Here is a 13,965-nt window from a genome sequence, read left to right on the forward strand (position 1 = left end):
CTTTTCTCTGCATGGATTCCTGCTCTGCTTCCCAGCAAAGATGCATTTTAGAGCCATTAGTCAGAAAAATGCCAAAGGTCGTACAGCAATACCACTTGTTTGGGTTGAGAGTCAGAGATTTGACCCTGTCTTTCAGGCATGACATTTCTTGAAGCTTGATGGGACATAAGCATGTATGTCACAATTGGGTGAGCTGTAAACACTTGTTTTGGGACATGGAACCATTCATGGTTGTACAGCTCATCTCTAGCCACAGGACAACTGTGGCTGGCCCAGCACCAAACCCAATACGCATATGGGAAACAGGTCGGTATTACCTCATTTTAGTTTATTTTTTTGCCATTTCATTCACGAAGGATACTGAAATGCAAGTTTACAGCCATAAAACACATTTTCATAAAACAAGCATGTCTTTTTTTTCTTCTTCTTCTTCTTTTGTCTGTCAAATGCACTGGCTTATTACACTACTCTTGCAACCTTTAAGTGTGCACTTTTCTTATTTTCTTGTAAGATGTAATTGGAATAAATCTTTGTTTCCTCGTTACATTGTCAACTCAGTTTATGTGTTACTGCAGGAAGAAGTCACAAAGTACTGCAATAAAACAGAAGTATTACTAATGATGGAAGATATTTTAGTCCATTTCTATCTCATTGCATTGTGTGTTTTACCTGACAGTGCTGTGACTGCTGAGCAATTCTGTAACTTGGTTGTGCTGTTAGTAATTTTGAGACTGAAACTGCAGAGTTCCTTCACGACAGCCCGAAACTGACAAAACCAGAGAAGAACCCGGTTAGCTGCTTGATGCTGTTGTTGGCACGCTCCTCCTTGCAAATTGCCTATCATCTCCATCTCCCTGTGAGCTCTAAACAAACAGAGCACCAAGCTGTTGAGGATCAAGTCCTGAATTGTTACTTTCCAGGAACAATTACGTTTCAGGGATTGACAGTTTGTTAGACAAGATGATCACTGGCTCATAAATCACCGATTCACAAATTATTTGTTCTGTTTCACTTACATACATCACTTCTTCAGCACGCACTAAAGTCTCTTGTTTTAAGCTGTCTTAAACTCTGGCAAAGCTTGTGACAACCCTGCTAACCTCTGAGGCTGCCTGAGAATGTAAAGCATACTTTGCATTCTGCTCTCGGCATTGCTCTGCAGTCCCTCCAGAGATCAGCTGGCTCTGTTAGCAGTTAGTGGCTCAGAACACAAATGCCATTTCTGTCTGATTCTGTGGTTTCTGGGAAACTTTCTTGAAAACTGTTTTCCTCTTTGTTTTGTCTCAGACCCATGGGACTGGAGTTTTGCTTCTCTATAAAAACAGAAGAAGATGTGACTATGGCCCTTAAGATTCAGCCTGGAGCATATGCTGCAAGGTCTCCCTCTGAAAGAATTTCACTTCCATTGTTATACTGTATAACAATACTAGAACTCAAAGTGAGAAAGGGAAGAACTTGTTGTTTCTGTATGTTCAGTTTCACTGCGTGTGGTGCAGATAGCTTGATACTGTATTCCTATGAGATAGGACCTGCATGTAGGGCATAGTACAGTCTGAGACAAAAGCGAGTAGGCAGGTATGTGTTTGCTATCTGTGTTTGGGTGTGTGTTCGTGTGTTTGGGACCTTATGCCCATTGGCTATAAAAGCTGTATAGCAGTGGGATTTCCTTTCAAGTTCATTGATTTAATGTCCTGGCATTAAACAGACCTAACAGACCTTTTTGAGGTACAAAGCATGGTTCTCTGCTGTGATTTAGCCCAACCAGCTCCAATGTACCAGCATTTGAGTTCAGCAACAGCACGGGAGCAAGCCAGAGGCCCCAAGGACAGAATATCTGTGCTCATGGCACCTCCATCCTCTTTCCCAACCCTCTATGGGCACTGTATCATGCTCACATTATGTTGCTTTACGCAGAGGGGACATTTTTGCCTTGCTCTCAATCCAGACTGGGAAGTAAATGTGTTAATTTCTCCAATTCATTGTGGTAGCTCAGCAGGCTTGGCTTTCATTCAAACTCTGCAGCCTCTTTGCAGAGCAATGATTGTTTTAATCAATGGAAAGCTGCCTTTCTTAGGCAAAGTAGTATTTCTTCAGGAAAGAAGAGCTTCATAGCAAAAAAATAAAGTAATGCACAGGTCATGTATGTGTATAAGTTAGATGCTGAAAAAACAGTATCCACCCAGGGTCTGGATAAAAACTATAATGCTTAAGTCTTTAAAAAAATGTCTCTGTCTGTTGACTCTCTTGACTAATGCCCTGTATCTTTCAGACAGCATGAGTCACTTCCCTCGTAATTCAGAGAAGCCATTGTATATCATATTAAGTTCATTATGTTGCTAGGCTATTTCCTCTGCGGGTGAAATGTTAAAATGCTGGCTACCTGTATGGTCAGCATCAGAAAATTGTATTAATTCCATACTGACTCCTCCAAAGTAATACTTCCTGAAAAAGTTCATCCAGTGAGCCCAGATAAACTTATAAAGGTAAATACATCTGATTAACAAATGATGCAGAAAGGTGGGTATTTTGTGTTATCAGTCTTAGCCAGTTCTAAAGCATGGGAAATATTAATATCCTAAATGAAGTATGGTTAGCATTCTATAATTATTCATAGATATAGTTCAGGCTGAAAGAGTAAAGAATACCTTATTCAATTTGTTCTAAAATTGAATAGAGTATAGAAAAATAGAAATACAAAAGAGCCCAGAGATAAATTAATCCTACCTAATTTTTAATAACTTAAAGTAAGCTATCTATTTCTACCTCAGTCGACTAATTTCCTTCTATCATCCATAAAATAGCTGCAGAAACTTGGTCTGTCTTAGAGGAGGATGAGTCATTGTTTGCAGGTTTGTGTGTTTCTCCATGTATTGTGAAGAGAGTCCAGATAACTTTTAAATTACACATCTGCCATTCAACCATCCATCTTTCCATCCACATATATATATACATATATATGTATATACTGTGTCAGTTTTGTTCTCTGAAGAATTTTATTGATCAAATAACATGATTACTGCAGATTTTTGACAATAATTGGGATAAAGGTTGTTTAAATTCTGGTCTGACTACAGACCAGATCTTGTCATAGTTGCTCTTTATGATTGGATGGATGAGGAGCTATGAGATATGGTTTAGTAGCTTGTGGTAGCAATGATGAGGGGAGGATGATTGGGCTAGATGACCTTGTAGGTACTTTCCAACCTCGTGATTCTATGATTGTAAGATTTATAGGTGTGAAAACAGTACTCTTTCGTGTCCACTGCAGTCAGTCATATTCTCTGTGTCCACAAAGAGAACAAGAAGTACATAATTCAGAAACAGATCCAGTGCAGTTCCCTTGGGAAAGCTATCTTTGCAAAAGAAGTGGCTCTCTCTAGCCCCACTGTTAGCGCCTTGGTGTTTCTCTTCCTCTGTGGTGACAGAAATGGCATCAATGTCTAGCTCTACTCACCTCTGCTCTGCTTAGCCTTCACCCCCCACCCTTTTATCCCTTTGCTACCTCTTGGGTCATGAATACTAAGCACAGAGGAGAGGCTTGTGAACTTGGCCAGGAAAACGTCATTAATAACCTTGACAAGTATGGAGATGGATTGGAAAGGATAAAGGAGAGAGTGGGAGGAAAGGAAGTTGAGACAATAAATAGGCCAGGCCTGCTGTTACCATGTTAATCTCTACAGGGTTATTTGGGGAAACAACTGAATTAGTTAATCCCATACCAAGATCCTTTCCTTATTTCTGGGTGTATTTCTTCCTTGATACCTACAATAGATTTATAATACTACACATATTCATAGTAGTTTAAAAAAAAAAAAAGACAGACATAAGTACTATTTTAGACATATTAAGTGCAATGGAAGGCACAATGCACAATTTAACACATTGTGATACAGCTGTTTGACAATATAGAAGGGTTTAGTCCACCCATTATTTTTAATTGGAGATGAGTACGTAATTGCTTGCCACTAATGTAACCTCCAGTTGTTGTTCCAAAACAGACAATAGTTTAGTGTATTAATACTCCATAAGAGGCTTTCATCCACTATTATTTTTAGTAACAGTCTCCCTAGTGCCTTGCTGAATCTACAGTGCTTCACCTTTGGTTCACTACATCGTTTCGAGAAAAATAATCATGATGTGTACAGAAAAATCTGCTTGAGAAGGATTTAAGGGCGAAGTCTGAAGTTTAAGAGAGATTATATTTCCATTTGCTATAGGTAAACTGTGTCTTTTATCTGCAGGAGAAGGGAGCAAGTACCCTGTCAGAAAGAGGTGGATATAAATGACAGTCGGTCACTGTGAGGCTAATAAACAGTCACATGAATTTGAGAGGTATAAGGATTTCAGTTCAAAACTTCAGAGCATTTACTGCACAAGTCCTCCAAGATGAGCATTTCTCTTTGTTCTGAACTGGTTTGCCTTCAAAAGAAAAGGTTATCAGTGAGGGCAGTCTCTCCAATATGGTGACTTTAGTGGTGGCAGTAGCCACCAGTGGGGAACTGTTCTTTTCTTGTACTTGACTGATGTCAGGAATTCCTGGTGCTGCTTTGATTTGCATGGACCAGCAGCAATCCTCAAGAGACCTTCCAAAATCTCTCTGTTCACTCTTCAGTGGTAAGGAGCACATATAAACCTAGTTTGTACGAGGCGGAGTGGTGGGATTTGGTGGTGATGGAAGTGCATCCAGGCTCTCCAGAATAGTTGGTCGGTGTAATTAATCTGCTGCCACAAACACAGTGAATTACTGACAGTTTGTAAAACTCATAAAAAGGAAAAAAAAAAAACAAAACAAAAAAAAAAAAAAAAACATGCTTTTTTTAATGGGCACAAACTTGAAGATGCTCAATTTACTGAACTCCAGCTCACCTGACAGGAAGCTGTATGCTGAAAACAAGACGCTTGAGTGTTCAGAGAGTAAAACTACATCCTCAAGGACTTCAGACAAACCTATGTTTGGAAGAGCTGTCACTGGTTGCAGCTGCAGCAGAGGTTTAGCAGAAGGTAGCAGACAATTAATGCTAATTACTCTGTGTATGCTTATTTCCTGAGAGCATATGGACTGTGTTCTCTCTCCAAAGCAAATGTGAGAGTAGCATCATTTCTGTGTGGTCTGGCTCCTTCCTTAACACTGAGGTATGTTATGTGAGGCTTCATGGTTCTGTACCCCTCCTTATTCACCTAAAAGACTTGTTATGAAATGGGGAATTTCTTAGAAAAGCATGTTTTGCAAAATCAGATTCACAAGTGCTGCTTTGCACTATGCTCTGCTCTGTGTTTCATACATCTTCTGTATGAAGCTCATTTCCTTCCCTTGTTCCAACAGCACAGAAGCCTTGCGGTGTCAGCCCTAGTGCTGTGACAGAGTGAGGCACAGGCTGGCCACAGTACAGTAGTATGAAGGCCTTTCACTGACTGGCCTCCATGGCTATGTCCCTCTCATGCCATGTGTTGTACTAAGAGTGCACTTAGACCATGGTATTACTCACTGGCTCCTCTGGAGTTGTCTCTTGAGTGTACCGTGAGAAGAACTTGGTGGGAGAGAATCAGGAAAAAGTCCATTGCTGCAAGATTCCTCCACCATGTGTCATCTCCACGTTGTGCTTGCAATTGAGCAAATGCAGTCTGTCTGGCAGATGACTCAGTGTGCTGTGCCTGTGAAGAAACAGGCCTCTCTTTGACCTATGACTGTGTTTATGTGAGTTGTTAAATGTTATTAGAGATCGGCCGCAGGTTTGTCGCAATTCTCCATCATGGAGCAGGTTTCCTTTGATGGTGGTCTTTTATCCAGGAAACAAACTGTGTCACTCCTCTTCCCCTCATAACTGTCATTGTCCCATCTGAACCAGCCACACATGTGGGTGACAGCAGCTGGGGATGGAGGAAGTGAGCCATTGCTCTCCACTATGTAGTAGAAGGGCCACCAAAGAGTAGGCCACCCCACGCACACAGTGCGAGATGCATCTTTCAGCCAGCCCTCAGAGCTGCCTACAAGCTTAAAACTGAAATCACTCAACGTGTACACAAATGAAAGCTTTTCATACTAAAATGTATTCCTTCTTGCCCCCAAGCCCCTTTGTTAGCTAACAAGATGGCAGTGTCTTAGGGAAGAGACAATTGTGCAGTTCAGCTCATTACACAGAGGCGTGCTGGAAATGTCACAGCAGCTGAGTCGCACTCTCCTCTCGCTTGTAATTTTGTTATTCTGGTCCACTGACGTTTATTTTGCTGTAAGTGCTCAATTTTCTGTATAGTATTTGTATTTTGCAGAGAGGCTAATAAACTGAAATCATATGTTACATAGAAATCCTTTCGTCTGAAAATGCAGACAGCTTGTATTTGCCTTTCAGTCTTTACTAGTTCAGACATTTGGTCACAACCAGCAATAATATTTTTAGCCACTGGTGCTCTGTTTCTTAGCTGCAGGCTGACTTGTTAACTTGATCAAGAGATACTCTTTAAATAAGCTGACACCATGTCCTGTGCAGTAGATTTTATATTAACAAAAAGAAAATACATAAAAGAAAGTGCTTCAGTACGGAGGCTGGCCTGCGGTATCAGTGCATTAAAACTGGTTGCTGCTGGGAACTGGACAATGCCGTCGTTTGATCCTGGTTTAGGGAAGGAAAGGGTTGTATTGCAGTCCAGCTCACCTCTGTTTCACAGCATCGTTTTAGACAGCAAACCTGGTGGGGCTTTGTGATTAAGGTTCTTAAGAGAATGCACCCACAGTTGGCCTTCTGTACACATCTAGTGTTTGCAAGGGATCCTGTTAAACAACCATCTAAACAAGGCCCAAGAAAGCAGATAAGGCAAACTAATGGATAAATAAAAATTCATATACAATAAACATTAAATACTCATCTGCCTTAGTCATATGAAGTAGTTTGGCTGTTTTTCCTTCTCCAAGTCAATTAAGTTTAATGCTTCTATGCAAACAGTCAGAGTTTCCATTAAATACAGTACTGTGTATCTGACCCAAGGATGACACACTAATATTCCAAAAATAGCATAATAAATATTCTGAGATGTATCATTGTAAGCTTGTAGCTTGAGTATCAAATCTGCCATGTTATGTAAGAAATATTGGTTATATAATGGGATTTTTATCAGTCTGGTGACATAAATACAAATATTAGAGCGCTATTAGGCAACAAACCTCTCCGTGACTTTGGATGTGCTATTCTGAAAGTCAGACTGAAAGTCACTTATATATGTGGATTTATATGCTGTAGCTCCAGAGGTGTCTGAAAACTCACAGCTAGGTAGACTTCCTTGCTTATAGATAAATGCAAATACATTTAAGATGGTACTGAGAATGGAAATGGAAGCGCGATGAGAACTTCAAACTACTCTAAAGTTTCTTGGTGGCCAAACTGAAGCCATTGCTGCTGTGGGGAGTCAGGGATGTCCCTCAAACAAGAGCTCATCATCTCTTGAAGTACAGTGAGAGACATCTGGGGAAGAGTTGTCTGCCTTTCTCTGCTAGAAAGCTGCTGAAAGTCCTGAGCTGGCAGAAATCAGGACTTAGTGGGAGGACATATGGGAGAGCAGCAGGGATTTCCTCCAGGCAGGGCAATATTAATATATACATCACTGCTGCTTGTCGCTGGTGGTCAAATAGCAGTGCACGTGCTGGGGAAAGGCTGGCCAGTCAGCAACTGCTCTAGGAGAGAAATCCTACCTATAGAGCAGTAGATCATAAAAAGGGGTTCTACAAGTTGCCCCCAAAATAATTGCCTTGTATGTAGAAATAGTCTGATAACTGAAAATCTGATAACTGAAAATCTGATTTTGCAGGTTGCAGAATTTCTTGAAAACCCTAAGTAGGGCATTAAATGAAATTGCATGGCCTGTTGTTACCGGCGGCCAACCATCTGTCCCCACGGGCTTTCAAATCAAGAGAGCATCATTTCTACTAAGGGCAGGCAGTCTATGGCGTGAAGGTTTCAGTAAGTAAATTAGATGAACCTTCTGACTTTTCAGTTTGAGGTAAGAGCAGACTAAAAAAAAAAGGTTAGGAAAAGGCAAGCTCAACTTAACATGAGCAAATTAAACAATTTCACATGTTTTTTGGGCAGGTTGAAATGAGGCAGACTGTAACAGGCTCACGTTGTCTTTAGTATCTCTAGGTCAGAGTGCCTATTTTCCCAGGAGCACTGGTCTGCTCTGCCTCTGCATAACAAGCATTATGCACACCTCAAAGGATTACATCTGACAGTAACTCCTGTCCTCCTTATGTTTGGAGAATGGGAACATTCACAAAAGGAGCAGGAGATGAGAGCTAGAGGGAGGGAAAATGGGGCTGATAGTTCTTCCCAAGGGAAGCTTCGTGTCACACCTCTTCTGTGTCCCAGGATGGGCCCTATCTGGCTTTAAAGACCTGAATCACATGCCCAAAGTAGCACTGCAAACAGGCTGGCTGGGCTCTGTATCTCTTCTGTCGCTGGTCTGTAAAGTCACTTTTCCTCCCCTATCTGTATCTGTGTGCAAGCAGAGTGAAGGACAATGTTCTTTCTGCTTCACAGATGCTGCTCTACAAACAGGGCTGCATCCATGGGCTTTCTACATCTGCATGAAGTCCCCTGCCCACACTCAAACACTGCATAGGACTACAGGGCTTCCTAGCTTGCATCTCCCCCTGCTAAATTGCTAACTTTGACCATGAGCTCACTCTATGCTACTAAGTATACTTGACAAAATATTCTGATTTTAAACAGCATCAAAGTGCCTGGAGTGCTGCTGGATTTTCCCCTTGTACAGGATATGAAAGAAAAGAGAGATTTTTAGCCCTGTAAGATTAAACAATCATCATGGTTTTATGGGCTTAATCTTCTGGCATGCAGGCTGCTGGCTTATAAGTCTCCAAGTATAATTGGATGCAGCATCACATTTAGATGTGTGGGCTTCTCCGGGGCTTTCTGTTTGTTTGTTCATTTCTAGCAGGCTGCAGAGCAGCAGCATTCTTCCCCTTAGGAGGCTCTTGGCCATGGAGCTGTAAAGCTGTGCCCCCGGCCGGGATTTCAGCATCACCTCGCTGGATCCCACTGCCCAGGGAGGCGGGGGGGGGGGGGGGGTTGCGGCTCGCTGCATGAATTCAGGCTATTGTTCCAGGCGCACATCTGCCTTCAGAAATAGCACGGCACAGGCCGTTACTTATTCAGATGCAGAAGCTCCTTCCGTCCCACAAGCCGGCCCATTCGAGTCACATGCCAGAGGTCTCAGCAGAATGGGCTGCAGCTGCTTCAAATCTGCTGTCTAACATCAGAAGCAGTTGGACAAACTGTGCTGCGCTGACGGCAGCGAGCCTGCCGGGTGCCGGGGAAGACAGGGAAAAGATTTGGGACCCGAGCACGATGTTCTCAGAGGATCTGTGGCTGGAAAATGAGAAAAGCTGCGCTGTTGTCCACAAGTCGAAGCGGGGAAGGAAGCGCCAAGAGCTCCTGGCTGTGGCCCTGGGGGTGAAGGTGGGAGTGAAGGGGGCACTCCTGTGGCAACCTCTCAAACTCTTTGCCTATTCACAGATCACCTCCTTGGTCCGAAGAGCAGCCTTAACTCAAAACGACAACCATTTCAACTATGAAAAAGCACACAATTTTAAGGTAAGCACAGCTTCTTATTACTCACAGCTGAAAAGTTATGTTTTGATACCTCTTGATTTAGGGCTTTTTTTCCTGTGGATTTTTAGGCAACTGTCTGTACTAGCTCTGAGAAAACTGTTGAAAAATGTGTATTTTTCTTTCTAAAGTTCTGCTGACTGCATTCCCAATGTGCTTTCGGGTACCTACTTAATCCAAGTAATGGTTTTGCTTCTTGCTTGACTACTTGATTGGTATATTAGTTCTTTTTTATCCCCAGTTCTTTTTTTCAGTGTTCTTTTTATTGTTCAGAAAGAAGGGATACTTCATATTGATTGTCATTACCTTAAAGTGTATCCATTGCTAAATGGCAAAAAATGCAGCTGCTACCAGAAGCCACCAGCACTTCATCAGCAATGTTTTGTACACTTTCTGCTTTGAAGAAGTTGAGAGTGCTCCGGTGCTCACCCACAGAGCAGAGTGCAGAGGGGTTCTGTCTCCCAGCTTTTGTTCCAGCACTGTATGCTAAGGACATGCTCTTACCCTAGAGCCCCACTGAGCCATGGGACCTGAGCTTGTGCTTGCTTGTCATACAAAAGCACATAGCTGGGGATGTTTAGGCATAGCATCTTACTGCTGTCTGATGCAGACAAAATCAGATTTTTTTTGCTTTTTCCCAAGAGGAGCAGGGAAGTGACTCAGCTTTGGAAATAGATTTCCAGGCAATTCAGGCTGTTTTGCCTGAGGACAGTGCCCTTCCAGAGCTTGCCAGACAGTTACTGTATCTAATATCATCAGACTGTGGCTTGATGGTTATCAGAATGGATACAGAGGGACCTAGAGGCAGTAACACCACAAGAAAGGACTGCATCTCAGCTTTGAAAGCTCAGTTTGTTTCATGCTCCTTGAGGATACTGATGTGGGTCGCTGTCAGAGCGTTTCAACTCATTAGCAGAAAGAAAATGTACTGATATTCATCTCTGGCCTGTCAAAAAAGGAGAAGCACTAATGAAAATGATTTCACTGATTTTGTGGTTTAGCAGAAAAAGCTCTACTTCTTGTTCTTCTGTATTGCTCTTCCTTGCAGATGTTGCTCTCCTCTGCAGTGCTTCTGCTGCAGTTAGTAAATCAATAATTTAATATTAGTGAGCAAAGCAAATGATAGCATCCCTCTTCTCTTTCCTCCTCCTCAACCCAGTCTACAGAAAAGTCAATACTTACTTCAGTGATTCACACTGAAGGAAATAGGGGAAGTACTCTGTGTTGCCTAGCTTGATTAAAACATCTTTCATTCTTTCTGGGTTTTGCCCTCATTATCATTTTAATATCAAAACTATTTTAGTTTAACAAGAAAATATTTTCTCATGGCTGAGAGTTTTTTCCACTTTGACCCGTGCATTCTTTCCTCTTCAAAATTCCCCTTGTTTTGGCTTTGATTTAGAACTGGAAGTGTGCCCAGTTAACTTTGTGTTTGCACAATCTAGCTGTTGTACAGCCTCTATTCCTTTCTGTTTCAGAAGAGTCATAGTTTTAACTGGAAAATCACATGATTAAATATGTATGCATTTAAAAGCTCGACAACAGAAAAATTATCGGTTTCTTCCAGTAAGAGCATGCAAAAATCTCAGGAAAGAACCATTGAAAACCATATGCTGTCAAGAAAGAAGTAGCAGTCGAAAGTGTTATATTTACTTAAGGAACAAACACAATCACTATACAAATAAAGTTAGTTTCTCAAAAGAATGTATGAAAACATGTCTAGTTGCTGAGCAAAAAAAAGTGGATAGAATGCTTAGAGTAGAACATTTAGATTTAAAGGACAGATAAATTCGGGTCAATCTTTAGCATAAACTCATATTCATTAGAAAAAAATATCAAGAAATTATATAAAAGAAAAAGAATGGCTTTGTGGGACTTGGAGCAAAATTCTTGATGGCATTCTGGGAAGTTTGCAGTTTTTTCTGGATGAGGATGCTGTTTTGCAGACATTCAAAGTCATTTTCTGAGCTTTCAGGTCAATACTGCCATGTATTGTATAGTTCAGTTACAGAGACAAAGGTTTCATATCATATCACAAGGTTCAACTGAATCTTATCATAGGCTGTTCTTTATGAACAAACAGAAACTCTGTAGCTTTTTTTCTTTGGTCTTGAAGAATCTCAAGTCCAAAATTCATGTTAAACTGATGGATCTTATTTCTATTGGGATCTCCCTCCAGCCTTTACAACCAGTGCAGAAATTAAAAAGGACCACAGGAGTTTGGGGAGTGAAGGCACCAGGTTATCCCATTCTGAGCATCTCTGCTTTCTAATTCAGACTTTTTTCCAAATTTCAAGGCACTCAGGGCAAATGAGCAGAAGAAAGATGTAGAATTCAGCCTGATTTGTTAACCTGGGTTTGTCCTATGAGCAAAAAACACAATCACATGGATTTAGATTTGGAGCTGGCGTCTGTCTGGCGGGACAGCTTTGCATAATCTGGGGTAGACATACCATAACTCAGGAAGAAGAATAAATCTCTGGAGCCCTGTTTATAAAAACACAGAGGTACTTCTGGGTTTCAGCCTAACTGTCTTGCGAAGTTTCCTTGTATCTCAACATGATTTGGATCTAGAAGACTTTGGTGTGTTTTTACCCACCAGTGTCAGTGACGAGGTCAGACTTATGCCTGAAGTACTTGTGTGGAGTTTGGGGATGCTCAGTATAGAATCATTGAATCATAGAATTGTTAAGATTGGAAAAGACCTCTGAAACCATCAATCCAATCATCAGCCTATTCTGACCATTCCCACTGGGCTGTGTCCCCCCTGGGAATTCATGATAGGGGCTCTGTGATGCTTTAAGGGAGCTAATATAGCTGATTAATGTGTTTTTACCACAATATTGCTCCTGTTTGCCATGATAGCATGGGCAAACCCCACAGCAGGATTTGCTACTAGAGCAAAGGCAGTTGATTACTTGTGAGGCAGGAGCTCAGCTGGAAGAGAAAGGAAGCTCTGGGTTAAATTCCCCCCTTGTGTTAATCACAGCAGACAAACACTGCTTCTCGGAAACAAAAGAGAGGTATTTTTTAGAGGCACTGTGATTATTATACCTGTGTATCTGAACAAAAAATGCAACAAAGTCAGCTTGTCTTCCCTGCAAACAGCTCCAGCTCAGCAGGAGTACACAGGAGAGTACGAATTCACATGTGCTCAGGTGATAGTCTGAAAAAAAAAACAACACTATTTTATCTGCCTGCAAATAGAAAAGTCTTAAACCCAGTTGCACAAACAACAAAATCATCTCAGAAACAGCAGCATCCCATTAAAACCACACATTTCAATCTAGGACAATTTTTAGTTTCTTTCTGCTAAGGAGGTTACTTTTTCTTGTCACTGCACTGGAAGTCCTTCACTTTGGTCTTAGTTTCTCCCTCTGTGAACACAGTTCATGTAAAATTCCAGGCACGGACTCAAACTTAATGAGACAAATAGTGCCCGTGGGGAAGCTCTTCCATTTGGAAATAGGGACACCGGAAAACTGAAGGGCAAAAGTAGGACGGGAAGGCATTAATAAAAGGCATGCAGGGGGATTTGGGGTGACAACCCGAAGGTGGCTGGCAGAGAAGAGAAAGTGAACATAAGGAGGAACGTTTTGATGAAAGTTGTAGAGATGGAAAGGAAACAAAATGAATACATGAAAAGTTTGAGAAAAGATGGAGAGAAATTGTACAGGAAAAGTACAGTTTTGTCTTTAATGAAGAATTTATTGGTGTAAATTGGACTTTTTCATTGACTGTAGTAAAATCAGCCCAAGCCTATGCAGTGTGTATTCAGAAAGGCCACCCAGTACTGCAGAATGGAGTGGCAACAATAATTATGTCTTCACCCTATTATCAAAAATCTAAATCCAGTCCATATGTAGTTGCAAAGAATGGGGCAAAAACTAAAGAGCCATCTCAAAAACTTGAAGACCTCCTGTTAACTTTTCCTTGTAGGCAAAATTCCCATTATTTGCCACTTGAAGTTGATAGATGCAAGCTTTGGGCTGAGTTTAAGTGATGAGTTCACAAGGACACAATTCCGTATTTCTTTAAAATTAGTGTCAAGACAAGAATAAGAGACTTGGTTCAAATCTGCACCTTAGGATATTTTTGTACTTTCATCCAGAAACTTCTAAAAGTCTTCCTTTTTGAGTTGGAATAGAGAGTATTTTGCTGTTTCAGCCTGACCAGAAATCAGCAAGACTAGCTTTTCTCAGGGTATTTCAGCTGGGATCTTGCCATTTGAGCTAAAATGCAGAGCCATGAAAAATTGAAGTGATGAATGCATAAATAGAGCTAGGCCTTTGAGGGCCACCAAGCTGAAGAAAACAAGGGCAGGGTGTGTGGTCAGCACTTCTCAGCTGGA

The 13,965-nt window shown here is 41.4% G+C and overlaps 1 protein-coding gene across 1 annotated transcript in view; it reads left to right on the forward strand.

The window, feature by feature from the left end:
- CHN2 (chimerin 2) overlaps positions 1 to 13,965 on the forward strand; it is a 164,998-nt gene that overhangs the window by 130,757 nt on the left and 20,276 nt on the right. Inside the window, exon 7 of the mRNA XM_072328614.1 lies at positions 9,522 to 9,599. Within this exon, the coding sequence (XP_072184715.1) occupies positions 9,522 to 9,599 (78 nt within the window). The remainder of the gene's footprint in view (positions 1 to 9,521; positions 9,600 to 13,965) is intronic.

This window comes from Excalfactoria chinensis, chromosome 2, assembly GCF_039878825.1.
Source record: "Excalfactoria chinensis isolate bCotChi1 chromosome 2, bCotChi1.hap2, whole genome shotgun sequence".
NCBI classification, from domain to species: Eukaryota; Metazoa; Chordata; class Aves; order Galliformes; family Phasianidae; genus Excalfactoria; species Excalfactoria chinensis.